This window comes from Monodelphis domestica, chromosome 4 (assembly GCF_027887165.1).
Source record: "Monodelphis domestica isolate mMonDom1 chromosome 4, mMonDom1.pri, whole genome shotgun sequence".
In the NCBI taxonomy this organism is placed as follows: Eukaryota; Metazoa; Chordata; class Mammalia; order Didelphimorphia; family Didelphidae; genus Monodelphis; species Monodelphis domestica.
Window position 1 is genome coordinate 432,356,445 of NC_077230.1, and position 25,556 is coordinate 432,382,000.

The window sequence follows — 25,556 nt, forward strand, 5'->3', positions numbered from 1 at the left end:
GTAAATCTGATCCTCCCGGTGATACTGGGAGGGAGCTGCTACGATTATTCCCATTTTACAGCTGAGGAGACTGAGGCAGATAGAGGTGAAGTCACCTCCTTAGGGTTAGTAAGTTTCTGAGGCTGGAGTTGAACTTAGGTGGTCCTGATTCCTGGCCCAACCCTCTAAGCATGGCACCACCTAGCTGGGGGCATTTGTCTGAACCAATGTAGGGCAAAATAAGACCTAGAGGGACCGCACGCTTGGTGTGTCAGCCACATGAAGGAAAAGGTCCAACTAGCTGAAGAATGAAGGTCCTGGACAACAAAGACCAGGACTTGGACCCTGGCTTGTTGTGGCGGGGAGGATGCCTGCTAGCGGGGGAGAGCCCGAAGTGGACCAATGGCTGGGGAGATCACACTGGGGAAGGGCCGTAGAGAAACTGGGGGTCAGAGGCCAAAGATCTCCACGTTGGAGCCCAGGGACAATCAGGCTTCAGAACCACAGAGCTCCAGGGGCTTCTCCTTAGAGGCAGCATCGGATAGGGAAACCAGCCCATCACTGGCTCTGGAATCTGATGATCCAAATTCAAATCCTGCCTCTGACATGACTAGCTGGCCTTGGACAAGTCACCTGGCCTTCTGTTCAGCTCCTTCATTGGAGGGGGCTGGACTCCATAGGCCACATTTCCTCCTAGCCTAACCTAAGAGGAGATCTAATCACTCCTTAAACTGAAGTGAAAGGGGAGGGAAGAAAACTGCCTGTGTAGACCAACCAGAGAGAATGGCTGCCAAGAGGAGGAGGAATACCGGTGAAGATGCTCGGGAATTTGGAGGAAGGAAGCTTCAAGGGAGGAGCAGAAATAAAACTCCCAGCCCAGATGCGCCGTTTGTTATTCTGTCACGTCCAAGTCTTTCTGACCCCATTTGGGTTTTCTTGGTGTACCATTTCCTTCTCCAGCTTACTTTGCAGATGAAGAAATGGTGGCAGCCAGAGCTGAAGTGACTTGCCCAGGGTCACACAGCTAGGAAGTGTCTGAGGCCAGTTTTGAACTCAGGTTCTCCTGACTCCCAGGGCCATGCTCGATATATCCCCTAGAGCCATGGAGCTGCCTTGAAGGCAGGAAGATCTAAGTTCAAACCTGGCCTCAGACATGAGCTGTGTAACATTGGGCAAGTCACTTAATCCTGTTGGCCTCAGCTTCCTCAACTATGAAATGGGGCTGATAATAGTATCTACTTCCCAGGGTTGTTGTGAGGATCAAAGGAGGTATTTGCAAAGAGCTTGGCATATATTAGGTGCCATATAAAACCTGAATTGGTCTTCATTTGGGCTGAGATGCAGGCTGGAATCTGGTTCCTTCTTAACAAAAGGAACCAAAAGAAGATGAGGCCTCATCTCCTGTGGGAAGGGAGAGGCAGCATGCCTCCAGTCCATCCTGCAGGAACCGCCTGATCTTCAGTCCCAGCCAGGTAGCACAGCAGATACAGCATGGGAAGCCCTGAATTCAAATCCTGCCTTAGCCACTTAGCAGCTTTGTGACCCTGGGCAGGACTTCAACCTCCTCTAGGCACCACAAAATGAGGAGAAGATATTCTACCTCCCGGGGCTCTGGTGCTGAGGGGAGGCAGGGTCCTTCTTTCCAAAGCGCTGTGTGTGCCTGCTGTCAGATCTCCTGCTGCTCCTGAGGAGGGGGGCTGCCAGTCCACAGTGGAGCCATTCCAGCATGCCCATCTCTGACTGCTAAGTTTGGGCGGAGGGCACCTCCCAGCAGCTTCTCCTGCCTTGGGGGAGGACAGCACAGCCACTCCTTCTGCCTCAAGTTCTTGCCCCTTCCTTGACTGAAAAGACTCCACCGTTGGGGCAGCCACTTTGAAAATCTCTACATTTGCCACTTCATGATTTACAGACTCCCAGGCACGTTCTCTCCATCCCAGTTACTCTGAATCCCTGAATTCAAACCCCACTCAGCTCCTGCTGTCCAGTTTCCCTATTCTCACCCCCCAGGCCCTCAGACTTCTTTATTGTCTCACCCTGAGCCCTCTGGAATGGCTGCCCCAGAGGCACAAACTGGCTCTCCTCTCACTTCTCCCAGAGGCCAGCTTTGCTCCATTTGGATGCCCCTTGCATGGCCCTGAGCCACACTTACCACCCCGACAGCACTTTCACTCCCGACTCACAGATTTGAAAGTCAATTGCCCTCTTCTCCTCCTCAACCTCCCTTCTCTGGGTTCTTCTGCGAGTATCCCGAAGGCTCTTTGGGATGTCCTGGGCCCTCTTCTCTTCTCTCCCATTGACTGAATGACCACCTTTATGCTGAGGATTCTCAGATCTTCTCATCCCTGCCTGACTCCTGGCTGACTTCCAGGCTCTCATCTCTAATTGCCATCAGATATCTCAAAGGGGATGTCCAAGGGCAGCATGAACTCAACAAGTCCAAACCCCAAGCTGGCCTCCCTCCCAAACTTTCTTGTCACTGCCATGGATGCTGGCATCTCCCAGTCTCTCAGGTCCCTATGAGGTGTCAGCCTTAACTCTTCATGATCTCTTACCACCACCTTCCCCCATATCTGAACCCTTTGCAACACCCCAATTAAGTAGCTTCCTTATCTCCTCTTTAACTGCCACTGCCATGGAACGGGCCCTCAAACCCTCACAAGTGGACTCACTTGCTTCCCCTCAACCTGCAAGAGCTGGAGGTTGGTCTGCCTGCCACAGTTTCTCTCTTTCTCTTTAGCTGCCAAAATGATTTCCCTAAAGTGTGTTTCCAGTCATATCACCCATCTTTCTAGACTTCTTTCATTTTACAATCCCCCCCTCCATGTTTGATGTGTTTGATCCAGTGACCCTGCTGCCCGAGTACTCCGTGACCAAGACCCTCCAGCTCCAGCCATTTTCTCCAGCCATCTGCGTGCCTGAAACACGTTCATCTCTGCCTCCAGCTTCCCTCATTTCCTTTCATCTTCTATAGCAAACTTTTCCTAATCCCTCTTCATTCCAGTCAGCTAGTCCTTGGCACAGAGGTGTTTGCATGCTCTCTCTCCATGAGTCTATGAGGTCCCTGAGAGCCTGACACTTAACTAAGAAATGCTTTTTGGCTGATCTTATTTGAAAAAATCCTTGTCTAGAGCTGGTAGAATGAAGGATGCTTTCATGAAGGTCAGTGGAGAATGTGTGAGGAGCAGCCCTCCCTGAGACTACTCAGCCAGAAAAAGGCAGTAAGGAAGAGCTGGGAAGCATGGTGAGGCCCAGGCACTCCGGCAAGGTCTAGGAGTATCTGGGACTCCATTTGGTGGATATTTCCACTCTCCTAGGGAGGCTGAACCAGGAAGGACAAATAATATGTTTATGCACAGTCAGGGAAGAGCACAGGCATGGATTTCAGGCTGGAAGGTGCAGAAAAAAAAACAACAGGCAAATGTCACTGCTGAGTCCTTGGACACTGGGGATCCTGGACAATAGGATTGGTCCTGCCCCAGGGATCAGGGAAAGAGAAAGTTGCAAAGTACCTGCACAGCAATGGCTTTGAATCTTGAGAACCCAGAATTACTTTAAAAATGGATTTCTCATCAAAACCATTAATAATCACATGAAAAAGTGCTCTAAATCTCTGATAATCAGAGAGATGCAAATCAAAACAACTCTGAAGTATCTATCACCTCACACCTAGCAGATTGGCTAACATGACAGCAAAGGAAAGTAATGAGTGCTGGAGGGGATGTGGCAAAGTTGAACATTAATGCACTGCTGGTGGAGTGCTGAATTGATCCAACCATTCTGGAGGGCAGTTTGGAATTATGCCCAAAGGGCACTAAAAGACTGTCTGCCCTTTGACCCAGCCACAGCACTGCTGGGTTTGTACCCCAAAGAGATAATAAGGAAAAAGACTTGTACAAGAACATTCATAGCTGTGCTCTTTGTGGTGGCCAAAAATTGGAAAATGAGGGGATGCCCTTCAATTGGGGAATGGCTGAACACATTGTGGTATATGTTGGTGATGGAATACTATTGTGCTAAAAGTAATAATAAAGTGGAGGAATTCCATGGAGACTGGAACAACCTCCAGGAAGTGATGCAGAGCGAGAGGAGCAGAAGCAGGAGAACATTGTACACAGAGATTGATTCATTGTGGTACAATCGAATGTAATAGACTTCTCCATACGTGGCAATACAGTGATCCTGAACAACCCACGGGGATATAGGAGAAAGAACACTATCCACAAGCAGAGGACAAACGATGGGAGTAAAAACACCAAAGATAAACAACTGCTTGACTACATGGGGAGGGGATGTGGTTGGGGATGGAGACTCTGAAGGAACATCCTGGTGCAAACATCAACAGCATGGAAATAGGTGCTGATCAAGGACACACGGAATGGAATACCCAATGAAACTGCACATTTGGCTGCGGGGAAGGGTAGGGAGGGAAGTAATGTGATTATCGTAACCAAGAATAATGTTCTAAGCTTTAAAGAATAATAAAAGAAGTAACTGGGCTTCTTTTTGTCACTCGGAAGCCCAGCACTACTTTTTCTAACCCTTCCTAATACACTTGTAAGAGAGGAGAGCAGGGAAGGCTGCCGGGCAGTCGGGGTTAAGTCACTTCGCCGGGGTCCCTCACTAGGAAGTGCTTCTCTGAGGCCACACTGGAACCCAGGACGCCCTGACTGCAGGCCTCGCTGGCCCTCCACACGCGTAGACAGGAGAGCGGGAGAGCGATGCACCTAAAGGCTCAGGTCTGTTGTGCACAACAGGAAGTCTCCCAGCTGCCGCGCTGGCCTGACTCAACCTTTGAACGTGCCTCTGTGGCCTCTTCGGGTCTCCCTCTCAGGCCTTCCTCGACTAGGAAGTGACCCCGGGAAGAGCTCTCTCCCCAGCGGCCGGGAGCTGCTCTCCTCTGAGCTCAAGGGATGAAGGGAAGCCGCGTCCCTGCACTCCAGGAGCTTCGGGCTAGTGGAGGAAGGTCGGGAAGTCTGAGGGGCAAGGGGGGGGGCACTGGGGCAGGAAGTCAAAGTGGGTCAGTCTGGACTGACCTACCCAGCAGGAGAGCCCGTTAAGAGCGGGCGGCTGGGTGGCCCAGTGGGTGGCGAGCCAGTCCTAGGAGGTCCTGGGTTCCAGTGTGGCCTCAGACCCTTCCCAGCGGTGTGACCCTGGGTAAGTAACTTCACCCCATTGCCTGGGAACCACAACACAGTATGGCTTCTAAGGCAAGGGAAGGCTCCTTCCGACCTCTGTGGTCGGCTCACTCCTCAGCACAGGCTGGCGTTCATCCCTCCTCCCTCTGCGGGGCTGCAGGGAGGACAGCCGGCCCCTCCCTCCCCGGGAAGACCCGCGCGCCCCTTCTCCTACCCCTTGGGGAAATGTTTACTGCCCCCAGCCAGCCGCGCGGGCGAAGAGGCGGGGGCGGGGCTCGGCCGGGGCGGGGCGGCCCCTTGGAAAGGCCGCCCACTCCCGCCCCCAGACTTCCCGACGGGCCAAAGGGACCAGAGGCGGAGGAGCCACCGCCCGCGCAGGGACCCACGGGAGCAGCCCCCCTCCCCCCAGGGGGGACAGTAAGACAACGGAGGCCAGCAGCGAGGACCGCGGGGAGTGAAGAGCTCCCCAGGCCCCGCCCTGCCCGGTAGCGAGCCTCTCTGCTCGCGGTGGACTCTGGACAGGAGAGCGCGCGCACGGCTATAGGAACCCTCGGGCTCTGCGACAGAAACTCAATCCCCTCGCCGAGGGCAGTGCCCAACAGGAAGCGGAGGATGTGCAGGGCGCATGCGCGCTCTAGGCTCTGCCCCCTTCGGCGGCCCGTTCTTCCCCCAATCCCCCCATTAGGCCCGGGACGTCCAGACTGCGCCTGCGTTGGCGTGCGGAGCTGTCCGACAGAAAATCCCAGAGGCCTCCGCGCGGATCTCGGCCTTTGTACCCGGCCGCGGGCCGAGCTCCGGGCGCGCAGGCGCAAATCCACCGGGGCAAGGGAGCGGGAAGCTGCCACGGCTGGAGTTTCCAGAGTTGCGAGAGGGAGCGGAGGTGCGTGACGTCACGGGCCGGCGGGGCGGGGGCGGGCGTGACGTCACGGGCGCCGGGGGCGGGGAGGGGGTCTAGCTTGTCCCTGTGTGTGTATGATGGAGTGGGGGTATGACGCAGAGGCATCTGTCCCTCCGTGTCTGTCAGTCGGGCCGGCGCCCGCCGAGACCTTCCTCCCCTTTCCCCACTGAGACTAACCTGGGAGGGGGCCCCCACGCCCTGCGGGACAAAGGAGACCCCGGGCCGTTCTGGGGGGCTGCCCCCCCCTCGCCTCCCAGACCCGCCCAGCTTTCCCTTCTCCTCCGGGCAGGCGGGGGTGGGGAGGGGGCTCGCCGGGACACGCCCCTTCTCTGGAGCGCTGCCGCTCTCCGCCCTCCTCACTCCCAGACCCTCCCCTTGTCTGGCCCTCCTGCCCACAGCACCCTCAGAGCTCCCCAAGCTAGGGTTCGGGGCGTGCCCGGGCTGGGGGCCCCGCTGACCCCGCCCCTCTCGCCCCCAGGCCTCATGTCTCTGAACCTGGTTCTTCCCCCTGAGGGCCTGGAGGAGGAGGAGGAGGAGGAGGACGAAGCAGTCCGCCAGGTGAGTCGGCCCTTCCCTGAGGCTCCAACCGGCTTCTGGCCCCGCCCCCATGTTCTGGACCACGGGGGTTGGGGGGTGTCCTGGGCCCGGCCAGCAGGTGCACCTCCCTTGCAGGCCGCCGTGTCCTTCCGGGACGTGGTCGTGGACTTCACCGAGGAGGAATGGGGGCGCCTGAGCCCGGCGCAGTGGCAGCTCTACAAGGAGGTGATGCTGGAGAACTACCGGAACCTCGTGTCCCTGGGTGAGGCCCGGCCGTGGGGGGTGCTGGGAGTCTGGGCGGCATAGGGGAGACCCTGCCCTGGTCCTTGGCCTCTGCCCCCATCCATCCCCAGGGGACGCCCCGCCTAGGTCAGCCTGCCAGGCCCTGCCGGGACCTTGGCTTCCGGGCTGGTGGGCCGGAGGCCGCCTTGGTGCCTTCGGGTCAGGATGGGCGGCCTCACGAGGTTGGGGGAGGGGCTTCGGACTGGGGAAATCGTCCCGGAAGCTGGAAGGAAAAGCTCGAGGAAAGATGGCCGCTGACCTGCCCTCGAGAGCACTGCAGGGCCCCCGGGAGTGGCCGATCCGGCTCTTCCTCGCCTAAGTCCTCCCCGGCCACCTTTGCTGACTTCCCAGCCCACAGGAAGAAGGTTTGCAGGAGCCGCAGGTGTCTGCCAGGCTCGCCTTTTTGAGGAAGTGGATTCTTTCTCAGTCAAGACAGCCGCCTTCTCTCCCTTCCTGAGGAAGCAAGAAGACCGGAACTCCGATGGTGGCCGCCTCTCCCCAGAGCGGCTCCCCGGTGGTGCTGGGCAGGCGCTGAGCTGCCCAGCATCCCCCAGGCTTTCCGAGCGCTGGGCCTCGGCGCCTCTAACCCGTTCCCCTCCTCTTCTCTTTCCCCCAGTTGGGGGCCAATGTTGAATTGGAACATGCCATTGGAACGAAGTGGAGGAGGAGGAGGAGGAGACAGTCTTCACGCTCACACATGCCGTCGTGCACCAGCCTCCTTTCCTCTGAGGCAACACATTCTGCTTCCCGGCCTCCAACTTCCCATCATAATCCTTCCCTCCATCAGGGCCTGGGCTGTTCCCTCATTGAGGCCCCCCTCCCCCGTTCCCCAGTTCTTGGCAGCCATGAAAATGCTTGGACGGGGGTCTTCTCTCTGCTAACTCGAAGACAGGAGGGCGAGGCCAGGTGCTGTGGGGTGGGCCAGCCTCCCACAGGGGATGGGGTCTTGGAGGCAGGAGGGTACCAGGGGCACACAGGAAGGCCAGATTTGCACCCAGGACCTCTCACCCCCAGGGTTGGCCCTCTCCGCTGAGCCTTAGCCACCAGCTGCTGCTCTTTTTCTTTTATCAATCTCTTCACTAGCTGTCGGGGCTTTCCAGAAAGGCGCCATGACCCGTAGCCGGCTTCCCACAGCCCCTCCAGCTCTGCCATTTTTCCCATTTGTTGACTTGGCTGGTCTGATGAGTGCGCAGAGAGCTGCCTTAATTTGTTTAATGTCGAGCAGTGTTTCATGTGGCTGCTTTTTCCAAGATTTCATTTAAGGCATCTTGTTCCTCGGGGTTCCGTGGTCTGTGTTCTCTCCCGTCCTCCTCCCGAGTGTCAGCACTTGATCCCTATTTCCGTATTCGTTTTTGTAATAGAGAAATCTTAAAACCAAACCCCGTCCTTTCCCCGCCCAACCATGTGCTGGATCTCTGCTGCCTTCTGCTCCCGCGGTTCTGCGGTTCTGCGTCTGCTCCTTTCGCTCGGCATCAGCTCCTGGAGGTCTCTCCAGTCTTTCTGACATCATTCCTCTCCGCACAATAATATTCCCTCACGCTCAGACGCCACAGTGTACTCGAGGGACACCCCCTCGTTGCCACCTTTTTGTCACGTGGCTACCTCTTGAGAGCCTGGATTTCCCTCGGAAAACTGCCTGCCCGCATCTCTTGATCATTTTCCAATCAGAGAGTGAGCAGAGGAGAGACAGAGCAAGAGCTGCAGCAGCCCCTGGGTGGAGGGTTGACTGGACAGAAAGCAAGGATGAGCGTTGAGAAAAGGCCATTGGAGGTGGTGGGTGAGAACGTTGGAGAGAAGAGTTGCCGCCCAGTGATGAAGCTGGAAGACAGACTGCAGACAGTTAAGAGAGTGGGAGGAAGAGATTTGGAACATCTAGAGAGGAGAGAAGAGGGAGGAGGACATGGTGAGAGCAGAGGAGAGAGATTACATGTAGACCAGCATTTTATTTTTTTTAAACCCTCACCTTCCATCTTGGAGTCAATACTGTGTATTGGCTCCAAGGCAGAAGAGTGGTCAGGGCTAGGCAATGGGGGTCAAGTGACTGGCCCAGGGTCACACAGCTAGGAAGACCAGCATTTTATACCATGTAGCTTTTCCTGGATAAAGCACCTTGCAGCAAACACTGGACAGAAGTAGCCTCAGATCTGGGCTTTGGGGAAGTGTGTATTCAAAAAGGAACCAAGAAATCAGGGCTAGAGGACACCCCAAGTCTAAACCAGGTCCCTGCTAGTGCAGGGGGGACAGAGGCAGAAAGACCGAGTTCAAATCCAGCCCAGGATGCTCTACCTGTGTGACCCTGGGCAAGTGGCTCTCGGCTTCCTTATCTGCAGAATGGGGACCCCAGTGGCATCTTCCTCACAGGTTTTTTGAGGATGAATAAGTTAATATGTGCACGTGAATGTTAGGTAGTACGAAAGGAGGCTGCAGTGATTCTATAACACTAAAATGCTTTTGTGTGAACAGCATCCATGTAAGTAGGAGAGAAATCGCTGATTGGGGGAACAGGTCTCTGATAAGTGTCTGCTCTTACAGATCCATCTCCAGGGCTGCCTCCCCGCCCCCCTTGGCCAGGAAGGCCCCCTCCCCAGGCCTGCCCCTTAGAACCCTCCTTTCCTTCAAAGCCCAGCTGAGTCTGTGTGCGAGAGTGTCCAGGTGGACTGTGGCTTGGCGTCTCCCTGGTGCCCTGAGGTGGAGGCTGTGGTTTTCATGGCTCTGGATTGGGTTGGGTTTGGCCTTGGGCGGACCATGACGTCTTGGGCATGGGAGAGGCCATCCCCCCAGGGCATGCTCTCAGGATGCTGCCCAGGGTGGGTCAGAGCAGGCTTGACTTCCTTCCAGGCTGGGTTCTTCTCTAGGGGTCCTGCATAGAGGTTGGTTAGTCAGTCAGTATTCACTGATCGCCGACTGTGCCAGGCACTATGCCGAGTGCTGGGGGCAGAGCACAAAGAAGACGGTTCCATGTTCAAGGAGCCCCCAGGGTCCTGGGGAAAGAGTCACCAAAGGAAGCTAAAAGGGAGGGTTCTGGCCATAGGAGCCCAGGTGGGGAATGCAGTGGTGCCTGGCCCAGACTCCCCTTAAATGGGGATCTGGAAGGAGCTCTCTGTCCACTAGTGAGAGGGAAGACCCCAGGCTTGAGGGCAGAGTTCTAGAGCAAGAGGAAGAGTTTCTGGGGGCTGAGGGAGAATGCAGAGGAGTGCTGCATCTGGGCTTGTGGCTTAATAGATTCAGTGCTACACGTGGGTCCCACCTGCCTCTTCCTCCCTCACTCCTTGGCATCAAAACTGAGCCCTCTGCCCGTCCCCCAGGACAGATCTCTCTCCTTTTCTCTCCCCTGAGCAGGGCTAATAGAGGACAAACCAGGCCTGATCTTCCGGCTGGAACAAGGGGAAGAACCACCTGCCTCAGACACGCAGGGAGAGGCCCCAAAGAGCCCCCACACCTGGGAAGGAGAGGCTTCTGCTGGGCATCCAGGAGCCCCTGGGTGCCCCAGCCCAGCTGGGCCCTCAGGTATGGCTATCTCTGAAGTTGGGGACAGTGTGGGTGAGGCTGGGGATAGTCCCAAGGGACTGCTGCCAGTGTGTGGCAGCAAAGACCAAAGCCTAGAACTCATGAAGAGGTCACTGTCTTGGGGTACACATAGGATAACATGATGTCTGCCCCTGAGCAAAGCCCGTACCTGCTCCTCCTGTTTGTGTGTGTGTGTGTGTGTGTGTGTGTGTGTGTGTGTGTGTGTGTGTGTGTGTGTGTGTGTTTTATTGGTAAAACAAGAGGGTTTAAAATTATCTTTAGCAACCAGGTGGCTCTTTGGATAGAGAGCTCAGATCCTTTCTGGCTGGGTGATCCTGGACAAGTCACTTAACCCTCATGGCTCAGTCTTTATTGCTTCTCTGCCTTGGAATATACACTTAGGATTGAATCTAAGGTAGAAGGAAATGGTTGAAAAATGTCTCTAAATTCTGACTTGCCTCCTGGGGTTCCTCTTCTTCCCAGTCTGGCTTCCCCGTAGCTGCCCCATTGGCATTTCTAAAGCCCAGGCCTGGTCAGGTCATCCCTGTTCAGGGAGCTGCTGTGGCTCCCTAAGGTCTTTGGGGTGCCCTATACTTCTGGTTTGGCATTCAAGGCCTTCCACAGCCTGGCCTCAGCCTGCCATTCCTCACCCAGCATCACATCACCATGCTTTAGCACAGACAGTACCTCCTGCCTGGGATCCCCTCCTTCCTCCCCTGGGCCGCTTAGCAGCTCCAGGGCCCATCCAGATGCCTCAGCTGCTCAGGGTCCTCCCCAATTACTGGTTATATTTTTCTGGATTATTTTCCTTGGGTTGTCTCCTCACAGAATGGAAATTCTCAGAAGGGAGGGACTGTTTCTCTTTGGGTTTTGTGTGACGTGGGCCTAGCCCAGTGTAGGCCCTTAGAATCTGCTCATTAGATACTTGAGTCACTGATGGAAACCAAGGGTCATCTCTTCCTTCTGTGTAGGCACTGGCTCGGCTGCCTTCACACTAAGTCTTTCCATCCTCCCTTGGAGGGAGGTGGATGCCCAGGCTCCCCTTTCCTGCTGGGCCAGCCTCCCTCTGGCCAGCCTTGGCCTCAGCTTACTTCATCCTTCTCTAAATGAAAAGAACCCCTGGAAGGGCTCTCTGGCCCTGAATGGCCTCCCCAGTGGCCTCACTCTCTGTTCCCCATCCACTGCAGAGTTGTCCTCCACATAGGCAAGTGCATGGTTCATGGGAAGATCCTAGAGAGGGGAGGCATCAGGGCAGGCCTGGGACAAACTCTCTTTAGGGCTCATTGGTTGGTCACCTTTCTTAGCCTCAGAGTCTTCATCCCTAGAAAGAGAGGTCCCAGAAGGTCAGTCCCAGAGACAGTCAGGGCCCCTCTGAGGCCATTGAGGCCATCCCAGAATCCCAAGGGCTTGGAGACCCCAGTGAGCTGTGCCCTCTGTCTCCTTCTTTGGGTAACTCATTCTCATTCTGGAAGGCTGTGCTGGGCAGAAAGGTCTTCTGTATTGATGCAAAGGCAGAATTCCCCTCCACATTGGGTTTATTTATGACTTTGTGAGCCAAGAAGACAAAGACTGATCTTTCACCTACAGGCAGCCCTTCTGATTCCCAAAGTCAGCTGCCATGTCTTCCTGTGTCTTCTGTACCTTGGATTACATATCCCCAGATTCTGCAAGCTATGAATGAGGGAATGAAAATATTTACGTAGTGTTTAGTATATGTCCAGGAATATGTTGAGTTCTGGTAATATGTACTCAGATGAGCCAGTTTACCCTTACTTGGGATGAACATGTGGCCCTTCACTGTCCTGGTGTCCTTCCTCAGGACCCACTCCTGACCATCCATGACCTTCCTCACATGATTTCTTCAGCTGAACCTCAGACTTCAGATATAACTAAATGCCATGGACTAAGTCCTCTCTCTCTTTTAGCAGATCCTGTGCTTGCATTAACTGGGTAGGCTGCTAATTTTGTGTGCTAGTAAGAATCAGGATTCTGATTAGGGTTGGACTAGCCCTCTGAGATTACCAACAATTTAAATGCAAATTATTTTCATTTTCAATTTCTTTCAGCCTGGGATACTAGAATTACAAGCCAGGAAGAGTCACATCTTGAACAAGCAGAACAAGGACTACCAGAAACTTTAGTGGAAAGCCCCAGGAGGGATCTTATTCGACAGATCCCTGAATTTTGGGAAAGTCCTATCCAGGAGATCATATTACGGACACAAATAGGAAACTGTGTTGGGGAGACTCCACAGAAACAGTCTTGGGAGAGTCCTATTCAAGACCACTCATTATGGAAACAAATAGGAAACTTTGCCAGAAAGTCTCCAAGGAAACAATTCTGGGAGGGGCCTGTCCAAGATATAGCATTATGGAAACAAATGGGAAACCTTGCAGGAGAGACACCAAGGAAACAATTTTGGGAAAGTCCTATCCAAGATATCTCTTTATGGAAACAAATAGGAAACCTTACAGGAGAGAATCCAAGGAAACAATTTTGGGAGAGTCCTGTCCAAGATAGCTCTTTATGGAAACAAATGGGAAACCTTACAGGAGAAACTTCAAGGAAATTCCTTTTTCAGGAAAAGGGTTTCCATGACTCAACTGTCCTCTACAAGAAAAATCCCACTGAACAGGGAGACTATGAAAGCACTGACTTTAGTAAAAGCTTTAATCAGAACATTCCCAAGCACAAAACATCATGGGATTATAATGAATATGGGAATCTCCCCCATTACTACACACTTTTTAATCCGTATCAGAGAAATGAACCATGTGACTTGAAAGGTGGACAGGATTTCAGCAAGAATTCATTTCTTATTCAAAATCAGAGAATTTGTGCTGAAGATAAACCTTATCAAAGTGAAGGATGTGAGAAGGCTTTCACCAACTATTCAGACATTATTAATCATGAAAGAACTCATGGTGGAGAGAAACATTACAAGTATAAGCAACGTGGAACAACTTTTATGTGGAGCTCAGTTCTTACCGAACACCAGAAAATTCAAATTTGTGACAAACCCTATGAATATAAGGATTTTAGGGAGGTCTTTGGCCAGAATTCAGACATTACTAAATATGAAGGAATTCATAGTGGAAAGAAACCATCTGAGTATAATGACTGTGGGACAGCCTTTATTTGGCACTCGGACCTTATGGAACATCAGAGAATTCTCACTAGTGAGAAACCTTATGTTTGTAAGGTATGTGGAAAAGCCTTTAGCCAGAACTCATCCCTTACTCAACACTTCAGAATTCATACTGGAGAGAAACCTTATAAATGTAAAGACTGTGGCAAAGCCTTCAGGCAAAACTCACATCTTGTTCGACACCAGCTAATTCACACTAGAGAAAAACCTTATGAATGCCAGGAGTGTGGGAAGGCCTTTAGTCAGAGCTCAGATATCATATATCATGGAAGAAGTCATGATGGAGGGATTTATTACAAGTGTGGGCAATGTGGAAAGGCCTTTACATGGAGTGCCATTCTTACTGAACAGCAGAAAATTCACTCTTTTGAAAAATCCTATAAATATAAGGAGTTTGGAGTGGCCTTCAACCAGACCTCAAACATTATTAAATATGAAGGAATTCATAGTGGAAAGAAACCATTTGAGTGTAAAGACTGTGGGGCAGCCTTCAGTTGGCACTCAAACCTCTTGGAACATCAGAGAACACACACAGGTGAGAAACCTTATGAATGTAAGGTATGTAGGAAAGCCTTCAGTCAGAGCTCATCCCTTACTCAGCACTTCAGAATTCATACTGGAGAGAAACCTTATAAATGTAAAGACTGTGGCAAGGCCTTCAGACAGAACTCGCATCTTATTCGACATCAACTGATTCACACTAGAGAGAAACCTTATGAATGCAAGGAATGTGGAAAGGCCTTCAGCCAGAGCTCAGACATTATTAAACATGAAAGAATTCATAGTGGAAAGAAACCATATGAGTGTAAGGAGTGTGGGGCAGCCTTCAGTTGGCGCTCATACCTCATTCAACATCAGAGAACTCACACAGTTGAGAAACCTTATGAATGCAAGGAATGTGGGAAGGCCTTTAGCCAGAGCTCATCCCTTATTCAGCATCACAGAATTCATACTGGTGAGAAACCTTATGAATGTAAAGAATGTGGGAAGGCTTTTAGTCAGAGATCATCCCTTATTCAACATCATAGAATTCATACAGGAGAGAAACCTTACAAATGTAAGGATTGTGGGGCAGTGTTCAGTGGGCATTCAGGCCTTATCCAACATGAGAGGATTCACACTGGTGAGAAACCTTATGAATGTAAGGAATGTGGAAAAGCCTTTAGGCAGAGCTCAGCCCTCATACATCATCAGATAATTCATACTGGAGAAAAACCTTACAAATGTAAAGACTGTGGGAAGGCTTTCCGCTGGAATGCAGTTTTTATTGAACATCAGAAAATCCACACTGGAGAGATACCTTACGAATGTAAAGAATGTGGCAAGGCCTTCATCCAGAGAGCAGCACTTACCCATCATCAGAGAATTCATACTGGAGAGAAGCCTTACAGATGTAAGCAGTGTGGGAAGGCCTTCATCCAGAGATCATCCCTTACCCATCATCAGAGAATTCATACTGGAGAGAAGCCTTACAAATGCAAGCAGTGTGGGAAGGCTTTTATCCAGAGATCAGACCTGACACGACATCACATAATTCATACTGGAGAGAAACCTTATGAATGAAAGAATTTGGGAAAGCTTTCCTCTAGACCTTGGCCCTTGTTAAATACCAATAAAGCTATACTGGAGGGGGAAAAATTGAGTGTAAGGATCAAGGAAAAGATTTCAGTTGGGTCTTGGCCTTTGTAGGATGCAAATTAATTCATGGTATATGAACCTGATTGTGGAAACATCCTTTTTATTCAACTGAAAATATTAAGAAATCATATTCCTTCCAGTCTAAAGCTCTTTTAACACTTTTCCCTTTAGAAAAGAAGCTTAGGTCTTGGGAATGGGGATTAAGGATAGTAACCAAACTTAGAACGAAGAAATACCTGTTAGTGAGTTGAAATCCTTGCCTTCCTCATCCTTTAAGTGACTGGTGCTATGACCCACTCAAGGGCAGTGACCTCTTTTCCATTTAAGGATTAAGATATTGAACATAGGTAGGAAGCCCTTTCCATTCTTTACTGGAAGTGGTCAAGGAAGGAATATAGTAATTTTAGTTGAGGTGTAAGTGACTATTGTTCTAGAATGTTGACTTCCTCCACCAAAAAAACCACCCCAACAACCTTTTTTAAAAAAAATTGTAACTTTTTTCTTATTCAATATTCCTATAAATGTTACCTCAAAATTATCTTGGGGTAGAGAGATGTCCTGGGAATTACATCAGTGTGGACATCTCTCTTTCCAAGATAGAAATACTTGGATTTACAATACTGTTTAATAAAATTGGTTCTGGCAATCTTGTGCCTAAATAAAAAGTATAGTATTCGTATTTTTTTTCTATTTACATTTGTGGCATCAGACGCAAATTGAAGGCCTTGTGATGACTTAGAAAACAACAATATTATTTATGTTGCACTGTATTTTATTTTTTCAAACATTTTCTAATTGCATTTTTATCTAGTTCAGGCAGTTTTACAGGCCTCATCTGCCTGGGAGACTCATTACACCTCTGTTCTACAGCATGAATCTGCCTTCTTCAGCATCAGATAATTTATACTGGAGAGACCCTTTTTGAATGCCACGAAGGTGGGAAAGCCTTTGGTCTAAAGAGGACTCTTTCCTGGCATCAGGCATCCTCTACATTTATTGACTATTGAAAAACTTTCATTATTGAGGGAAAAGTCTCTGCTGGCATCATCATTCATCCTAAACAAAAACCCAAGATGAAGCAGTAGTCAATGCATGTTGGAGGTGAATCTCTGAATTTAAGGGATGCAAGTAAGGAATGTAATGAGGAAAGGAGAGAAATGGGTGCAAACAGGTAAGAGGAAGGACTTTGCACAGAGATCAGTTTGCTGGACATTACCACATGCAAGGAACTGTCGAGGCTGTGCTCTTGAATGTGGGGATGATATAAACAGTGGGCATAGAGAGAATTCTGGGCTTGTGGTTTCCTGTTTCTGGGAGAGCCTGAAGCGACAGCTTCCTACTGCTTGGGATCTCCAGGAGCCATAGAGGGTTCTGTTTCCTATCCCCCAAAAGCCAAAGCTACCTACCCTGTGGTCCAGGTGGATAAATCCTGCCTACTTCATGATCCATGCATGTTCCAGGCTCCTGAGAGAGTTCCCAGCTGCTGAGAAGACCTTTGCTGGCGAGCCAGTAAACTGTCTGTGGGGGGAGGCCTGAAGCCATGTTGGGCCTGATCGGAAGAGGGTTGATCCCTCCGATAAAGGGTCAACCTAACTATTCTGAAAGACAACAAACACTGGCTACAGCTATCTGGGAGGATTATTAGCATCAGGTAGTTAGCTGGGGATTTCTCGACAGCCAGAGTAGGAAAGCAGGCAGCTGGGAAGACCAGAAGACACCCCTTTTGCAGGGGTCTTGGAAGGGGGCGGTCTAGCTAGACTTCTTAGATCAGGGCATCCCAGTCCCCAATCCCCCCTGAGCGCACTGTAGGCTCCTCACTGGGGGTCACCAAGAAATCATCAAACCTTGGTATTGCACCCTTATCAAACCAACCATCAAGCCTGTCCACCTAGTTCAGTTGGCAGAGTCAGGAAGGGGAAGAACTAGAAAGATCTGGGACTTTTCTGAGCCAAACAACCATTTTGGGCCTACTTGCAGGGGAAAAGCCTGCGTAACAGTAGTTCTCTGAGAAGGCAGTTGGGGCAGCCATTTTAGAATTCTCAGAGGAGAGCAAGAGAACCAGCAACTGATACGTTGTTTCCACCGGGCTATCCATCAGCAGCCAGCAGCCTGGCTGAGGCTTTTCCCCTGTGAAGTGCAGTCTGAAATGTTAACGGGGCAGCACAGTAATCATGCCTAAACAACGTTCCTGACGTATCACAATTAGTAATAGCTCCTCAATAGGGACAACGGCAACACCAGGGATGGTTTACGACTTGATAATGTTGCGCTTCTTTTCATTGGCTGAAGTACCAGACGAGGCTTAGACTCCTCTGGGGTTCTGGGCTATAAGTCCTGTCCTGTTCTTACACTAGGGAGGCTGCAAGCGAAGGCTCCTGTAGCTATTCCTCATGGGATTATTCCTCACTCATCATGGGACTGACTAGTCATTGTGTTCTACAAGATCAAGAAGAGTGGATGCTTGAGCTTGGCTGGAAATGCAAGTAAAGCTGAATCAAATGGAGGATTGCTGTAAGGAAACAAGAAAGGGAAATGAGCTAGGGCAAGGGCAACTAAGGAAGCAGGGAGATAACATAACCCAAACACCGATGAAGTGTGAGTTAGAAGACAAAGCTCTAGATAATGCAACATTGCAACACTGTTTCCTCTGAAGGATGTTGCCTATGCACAATCAGATGTTGGGACAGTGCATGTAAGGTCCCACAAGCAATTTACATCTGGGAATCTTGATTCAATTAAAGAGACAGATGCCCAAATTCTATAAAGAACCACACAAAGTGATCAAAGAGTTCAAGAGAGCCATAAAACTCTTCGATCCAGATTTTTCTGACTGCATTATTGATGCAAGAATTGTTAACAAAACAAGAGAGGCAACAATTTATAGATGAGACTATGAGGAACCCAAATTTAATATCATGGCCAATGGAAAATGAGGAATTAGAATTAAATTCAGTTGAGGCTTATGGATTTCTAAGCCAGGCTAGAGAATCCATAATTGAGGCCATGAAAGCCAATTCAAAGAGACCAGACACTTGATCTAAGTTTGAGAGACTTAGACAGGAGGCTAGAGAAACACCTGCAACTTTCTTAGACAGGTTAATGGAGGCTAAGGAACACCTCAGTATGGAAAAATTTTACCAAGGTCAAAACTGCACACATTAGGAGGCAGTTTGTTAAAAATAGTTGCAATGCTGTGAGAAATTACTTTAGAGCCAATTGCCCTAACTGGGAGAGTATGGGGTTGGAAGAGCTAAGGAGGAATGCATGTTATATCTTTCATGCAGATAAGGAAAAACATGCTGAGGAAAGGAATGATTTAGTAGAGGACCTCAGAAAGCAATTACAAGAAGCCACTAAAAAAAAAAACTAAGGGAAAGTGAGATTAAGAAAGTGAAGGCTGTGGCAGCACTTAGGTCTTACAAACCTAGGAATGATTATACACCCAGGCAACAGAGATCCAACCCATCCCACTGTTACCTGTGCAACAGACTGGGGCACTTTATGCATCAATGCCATTTCAGGGGGCAATTCTCCAACCAAGCAAACAGGGGCAATAGAGGATACTATAATGGCAATGGGTGGAGGCAGAACTCATATGGCTACAATACTGCAAATGCCAAATTTCCACCATACCAGAAGCATAAGCAATAAAATTGCTGCTCTCACAGTTGCTGCCAAGGATCATAGCAAGCTCCTGATGTATGCCATGCAGGATTTTATTCAGAATGGTGCAGGACCAAATTTTCTCAAGTGGGGGAACAGATCTATGATCTTCTGGTGGATATAGGGGGGAGCAAGTCAGTGTTACAAATACCTCCTGAAGACTATAGGGTGATAGGGTCAATGAAAGTGGTTGGAGCTATGGGTAGACCTCAGAGAATAGCAAAATTATATCCTAAAATGGTATCTTTGGGACCTCTGTGGTCTGTGGACCATGTGTTTCTGTTAATGCCTTCATGTCCAATGAATTTAATGGGTAGAGATTTGTTGTGCAAACAAGAGCAACAATCCAATGCACACCCTCTGGAGATATATAACTTCATCTTCCAGAGGAATCTTTGAAAGCCTTCCCAATGCTTTTCTTAGATTCAGTAGAGGCAGAGGGGGACACAAACGAGATCAGTATACCCAGTACCAGAAGACATTGCTAAAGGTCTTTGGTCTGTGTCTTCTACAGGTGTTTCCAACTGCTGTGGAGATCTCTGCTGGCAAGCCAGTAAACTGTCTGTGGGGGGAGGCCTGAAGCCATCTTGGGCCTGATCAGAAGAGGGTTGATCCCTCAGATAAAGGGTCAACATAAACTACTCTGAAAAGATGATAAATCTTACCTCAAGTTATCTGGGAGTCAGATATTAGAGTCAGGTAGTAAGATAGCTGGAATTTCTAGACAGCAGCTGGAAGATCAGAAGTGTTGGGCTGAAACAGTGGAGGGGGAACTAAAAGGGAATAAAGGGGTGATTGGAGAGAGAGAGATAGACTAAGGGTGTGTGGTAGAGATGAACCGTAGTAAGAGTCTGTTTAGCTCTACTCTCCCTCACTAACAGATTCAAGAGGGGCATCTCAGAGATGATGTTTGAACAGGGATGGACAGAGACCAATGCCCAGACAAGAGGCTTCTATGGGACGAGGTAGACTTTTTTCTAGGGCTTTGTGAAATTCTTGGAACCCAAGAAAACCTCTTCTGGACACAGTCCTGCTGGGAAAGACTGAATGACATTCAGCTCTGCATTTGACTGACCGAAGCTTACTAGACAGCCTTTCCCAGTTCCCTCTTTCTCCATTTTATTCTTCTTATCCTCTAAAAGACAGCCTTAGGGGCAGCTGGGTAGCTCAGTGTATTGAGATCCAGGCTTAGAGACAGGAGGTCCTGGGTTCAAATCTGGCCTCAGACACTTCCCAGCTGTGTGACCCTGGGCAAGTGTAAACCTTAAAATTTCTTAGACTTATGAATGTTGGAAATTTCACCATTGGGAAATTTCATATTGGAAAAAATTTCCTACTGATAGTAAGAACTCTATTGGAATGTGAAACCCCTTGGCATGGGAGGATCTTTCTCCTCCCTACTTAAGACTACTTTAGGACAGAAACCTTTTGCTAAACAATGGAAAGGGCTTTGACCTATGCTTAAGCATAGAACAGGAAGTTCTTTGAGTCATGATTGATTTTAGAATTGATACAATAGAGATACTTGGAATGACAGAACCAGGTCTTGGAAAATACAATCTCCACCCTACTTAGAGTAACAGGATTTAGGAAGGGCTGCAGCATAGATCAAGATTGAATTATTTGAGAATATGACCTTCAACAGACATGTGCAAAGCCACAGACCTCTGGGCGGTCCTGGGTTAAACTAGAGCCACCATTGGCACAGGGGAGACATCGACAGTGATTGGTAGATGTGAGAACTGAGGGAAGGGAACTTAGATGGTTTCCTTAATGATAGCGGGGTCTGAGGACAGAGGGAGGAGAGTTTTTTGCTCTGAGGAGGAATTTTTTGCTCTGAGAGGTTTTGCTCTGAGGAGGTTTTGCTCTGAGCGAGGTGGCTCTGAAGGAGGACTGAGGAGGTTGCTCTGTTGGAGGACCAGGAGAGAAGGCTGGCTCTGAAGGAGGAGAATTCTCTAGAAACATTTCTTGAAAGGAGGCTCTCTTGAAGGTGGAGCCTGAGGTTGGCATGAGAAGCCTTACCTAGAGAGATCTTGGGTGAGTGATAAAACCAACTGACTGATTTATTCATTCTTATTCCTTTCTTACTTTCTCTCTTTTTCTATTGATTAATCAGTGTATTATAAATTAAATTTCTCTATAAAACCCAGTTGGCTTGGGCATATTCATAAATTGGGAATATATTCCCTGGCGACCATCTTATATTTATATAAAACCAAGACACAATAGAAAACATATTTCAGTGGTCATAATTAATATATATATTTCCCTTGGAAAAAATTCCCATTTTAATTATCACAGTTTATGGCTCCCACTCTCTTATCTACAACTATTTAACACTCAAAACTATTTTAAATCTAACACAAGTCACTTAACCCCTACTGCCTAGCCGTTACCACTCTTCTGCCTTGGAACCAATACACAGTATTGATTCCAAAATGGAAGGTAAGGGTTTAAAAAAATAAAAAAATAAATAAATAAAAGTCTTAATCTGACTGCAGTTTCTGTGGTTTATTACTCAGGAACAGGGAGGGTTAGGATGGAGGGATCAGGAGACCCCTAAGTGACACACAGGCAGTTTGCGTCTTCTCTGCTCAGCCGAGTCAAATGGCTGTGGCTTCTGTGTTCTTCATCCTTTCCTCTAAAATATCTGCTAGACTACTCTAAAGGCAGGTTGCTAGTGTCTTTCTTGTGAAGAAACAGGTCAGGACAGGTCTTCGGGGTGACCCCCACAAGGTTTTGGGGTTGAACACCCCTCACACAGCAGATGATGGTCACTCTGCCCCTTTGATAGATGTTCAGGTGAATTCAAGAATGCTTTCTGGTCGTCAGGTGCAAGGGAAAGATAAGGAAATTCTCAGGAATCCCAGCATTGGGTCCCAAGTTCAGGTCTCCATCTCCCATCTCCCTCAGAGTCCAGAGAGCCAAAGAACCCCTCCTTTGTTCTATTTCCCACAAGCCTCTTAGCTCCCAACTGTCACTCTCTTGTCCTTGCTTGCAACATTCCAAAGGGTTCCTTTCTGTGCCAAGCTTATTTCTACAGAAGGCACCCCTTTGCAGGGGTCTTGGAAGGTGGGAGGTTTTAGCTACAATTATTAGATTAGGGTATCCTATTCCCTAATCCTGTCCTGCTTACTGTGAGTTAAAATAAAGCCTGTCCTGTTTGTTGACTCAGTCTGAGAGTCTGGGAAGCACAGTGGCCCAGTGAAGAAGCCTTTAGGCCCTCCTCACTGTGACTTACCAAGAAATCATCAAACCTTTGGTATCTCAGCCTTACCAAACCATCCATCAAGACTATCCACCTCTTTCAATAAACATATTAAAAATGAAGACTTGGATAAAATCATTATGTATCAGGCAAATGAAAAAAAGTACTTGCTCTTATTTTACAAAATAATAGGAAAATATCATCATAAAAGGTGATGAGCAAAGAAGCTACAAGGTCCTTAAAAACATGCTTAACATAACAATATGAGTACTCTGTCTAGGGACAAAATTCTTTTAATTCTAAATTCATGAAAGAAAAGATATTGAATTTAAGAAGAAATAAATGGCAATATAATTAAGGATGGAAACTTCAGTATTCCTTCATTTTTGGAATTAATCCATCAGAATAAAGAACAAAATAAATAATGGATTGAAAAAATCATTGGGAAAACTTTCAGAAAAGGACATGATCTTTTTCAAACCATTCAGCAAAAATGTGCACATTTTCCAGAAACAAATGGAACTTAAAAGAATAGTGACCATGTATTAGGGCCCAAAGATTTGTCATCTAACTGAAAATATAAAATATTAAAAGACATCCACCAACTCTACTAGTGGAAGACCTGAACCTACCACTATCAAATTTAGATAAACCAAATCAAAAAATAAACATCAAAGAGGTAAGAGATATGAATGAAATCTTAGAAAAATTAGAGTTAATAGATATATGGAGAAAATAAATAGGGACAAAAAGGAATATACCTTCTTTTCAACAGCATGTGGTACATTCACAAATATTGACCATGTACTAGGGCATAAAAACATGGCAAACAAATGCAGAAAAGCAGAAATAATAAATGCAACCTTTTCAGATCATAATGCAATAAAAATAATAATCAGTAAGGTTACATGGAGAGCCAAATAAAAAATTAATTGGAAATTAAATAATATGATTCTCCAAAATCAGTTAGTTAGAGAACAAATCATAGAAACAATTAATAATTTCATTGAAGAAAATGACAATGATGAGACATCCTTTCAAAATCTATGGGATGCAGCCAAAGTAGTACTCAGGGGAAAATTTATATCCTTGAGTTCATATATTAACAAATTCATGAGGGAAGAGGTCAATGAATTGGACAAGCAAATCAAAAAACTTGAAAGCGAACAAATTAAAAATTCCCAGAAGAAAACTAAATTAGAGATCCTAAAAATTGAGGGAGAAATTAATAAAATCAAAAGTCAAAGAACTATTAAACTAATAAATAAGACTACAAGCTGGTACTTTGAAAAAACAAACAAAATAGACAAAGTACTGGTCAATCTAATAAAAAAAGGAAATATGAAAACCAAATTAGCAGTATCATAGATGAAACGAGAGACCTCACCTCTAATGAAGAGGAAATTAAGGCAATCATTAGAAACTATTTTGCCTAATTATATGGCAACAAATATGGCAACCTAGGTGATATGGATGAATATTTAAATAAATATAAATTGCCTAGATTAACAGAAGAAGAAATAGAATTCTTAAATAATCCCGTATCAAAAAAAAAAAAAAAAAAGAAAAGAAAAAAGAAATTGAACACACCATCAAAGAACTCCCTAAGAAAAAAACCCCAAGGTCTGATGGATTCACAAGTAAATTCTATCAAACATTCAAAGAACAACTAATCCCAATACAATACAAACTATTTGACATAATAAGCAAATCTACCAAAGTCCTTTTATGACACAAATATAGCACTGATTCCAAATCCAGGCAGGTCAAAAACAGAGAAAGAAAACTTCAGACCAATCTCCTTAATGAAAATAGATTAAAAAAAAATCTTAAACAGAATACTAGCAAAAAGACTCCAGCAAGTGATCATGAGGGTTATTCATTATGAACAGGCGGGATTTATACCAGGAATGCAAGGATGGTTCAATATTAGGAAAACCATTCACATCATTGACCATATCAACAAGCAACCCCAAAAAATCACATGATTATCTCAATTGATGCAGAAAAAGCCTTTGACAAAATAGAACCTTCATTCCTACTGAAAACACTAGAAAGTATAGGAATAGAAAGGTCTTTCCTAAAAATAATAAACAGTATATATCTAAAACCGTTAGCAAGGGGGCAGTGAGGTAGCTCAATTCATTGAGAGCCATGCCTGGAGATTGGAAGATCTTGGGTTCAAATGTGGTTTTGGACACTTCCCAGCTGTGTGACCCTGGGCAAGTCACTTGACCCCTATTGCCTAGCCCTTACTGCTCTTCTGCCTTGGAACTAATACACAGTATTAACTCCAAAACAGAAGGTAAGGGTCTTAAAAAAAAATAAAGATGAAATCATCAGCAAACATCATCTGCAATGGGGATAAACTAGAAGCCTTCCCAATAAGATCAGGAGGGAAACAAGGATGCCCATTATCATCCCTATTATTTAACATTGTACTAGAAACACTAGCAGTCGCAATTAGAGAAGAAAAAGAAATTGAAGGTATTAAAATTGGCAGTGAGGAGATCAAGCTATCACTCTTCGCAGATGGCATGATGGTCTACCTAAAGAATCCTAGAGATTCAACCAAAAAGCTAATCAAAATAATCAACAACTTTAGCAAAGTTGCAGGATACAAAATAAACCCACATAAGTCATCAGCTTTTCTATATATCTCTAACCCATTTCAGCAGCAAGAATTAGAAAGAGAAATTCCATTCAAAATGATGTGATACAACATAAAACACTTAGGAATCTATCTCCCGAGACAAACAGAGGAACTATATGAACACAACTACAAAACACTCTTCACATAGTTAAAACTAGATCTAAAGAATTGGAAAAACATTGATTGCTCATGGGTAGGATGAGCTAACATAATAAAAATGACAATCCTACCCAAATTAATTTACTTATTTAGTGCCATATCCATTGAACTACTAAAAAACTTCTTTACTGAATTAGAGAAAACCATTTGGAAGAACAAAAGATCAAGGATATCCAGGGAAATCATGAAAAAAAAATACAAAGGAAGGTGGCCTTGCAGTCCCAGATCTCAAACTATACTATAAAGCAGCTGTCATCAAAACAGTTTGGTACTGGCTAAGAGACAGAAAGGAGGATCAGTGGAATAGGCTTGGCGTAAATGATCTCAGCAAGACAGTTTATGACAAACCCAAAGACCCCAGCTTTGGGGACCAAAACCCACTATTTGACAAAAACTGCAAGGAAAATTGGAAGACAGTGTGGGAGACATTAGGTTTGGATCCACACCTCACAGCCTACAGCAAGATAAACTCAGAATGGGTGAATGACTTGAACATAAAGAAGGAAACTATAAGTAAATTAGATGAGCACAGAATAGCCTACATGTCAGACCTTTGGGAAGGGAAAGATTTTAAAACCAAGCAAGACTTAGAAAGAGTCACAAAATGGACCCTCCTTCCTTCCCTCCCTCTGCCGCTGGACCGCCTGGGTTTGGCTCCGTCCCCGGAAGTCCTGCCGCCTCACTCTCACCCTCTTTCCCTCCTTCCCTCTGAGGACGTGGGGCCTCCAGATTAACTTCAGCCCGCTTAA

At 47.4% G+C, this 25,556-nt stretch overlaps 1 protein-coding gene across 3 annotated transcripts; it reads left to right on the plus strand.

Moving 5' to 3' along the window:
- The first annotated feature begins 5,438 nt into the window (after positions 1–5,438).
- Positions 5,439–15,789, plus strand: LOC100025162 (zinc finger protein 420-like). 3 transcript variants are annotated; one of them, XM_007492396.3, is made up of 5 exons: positions 5,439–5,994; positions 6,491–6,570; positions 6,685–6,811; positions 10,171–10,338; positions 12,405–15,789. In XM_007492396.3, the coding sequence occupies exons 1-5, from the start codon at positions 5,727–5,729 to the stop codon at positions 15,047–15,049; spliced, it is 3,288 nt and encodes a 1,095-aa protein (XP_007492458.1). In that variant the 5' UTR covers positions 5,439–5,726; the 3' UTR covers positions 15,050–15,789. The 3 variants fall into 3 exon arrangements, with proteins under 3 accessions (XP_007492458.1, XP_007492460.1, XP_007492459.1); XM_007492398.3 differs by lacking the exons at positions 10,171–10,338; positions 12,405–15,789 and adding an exon at positions 7,448–8,111 and having other exon boundaries at positions 5,450–5,994; XM_007492397.3 differs by lacking the exons at positions 10,171–10,338; positions 12,405–15,789 and adding an exon at positions 7,183–7,441 and having other exon boundaries at positions 5,450–5,994.
- The last annotated feature ends 9,767 nt before the right edge of the window (positions 15,790–25,556 follow it).

Excerpts from the sequence above, each read along its gene's own strand:
- LOC100025162 (XM_007492396.3), top strand. The coding sequence starts at position 5,727 with ATGTGCAGGGCGCATGCGCGCTCTAGGCTCTGCCCCCTTCGGCGGCCC. Across the intron at positions 5,995-6,490 it reads AGTTGCGAGAGGGAGCGGAG|GCCTCATGTCTCTGAACCTG; the intron begins GTGCGTGACGTC and ends TCTCGCCCCCAG. Across the intron at positions 10,339-12,404 it reads CAGCCCAGCTGGGCCCTCAG|CCTGGGATACTAGAATTACA; the intron begins GTATGGCTATCT and ends AATTTCTTTCAG.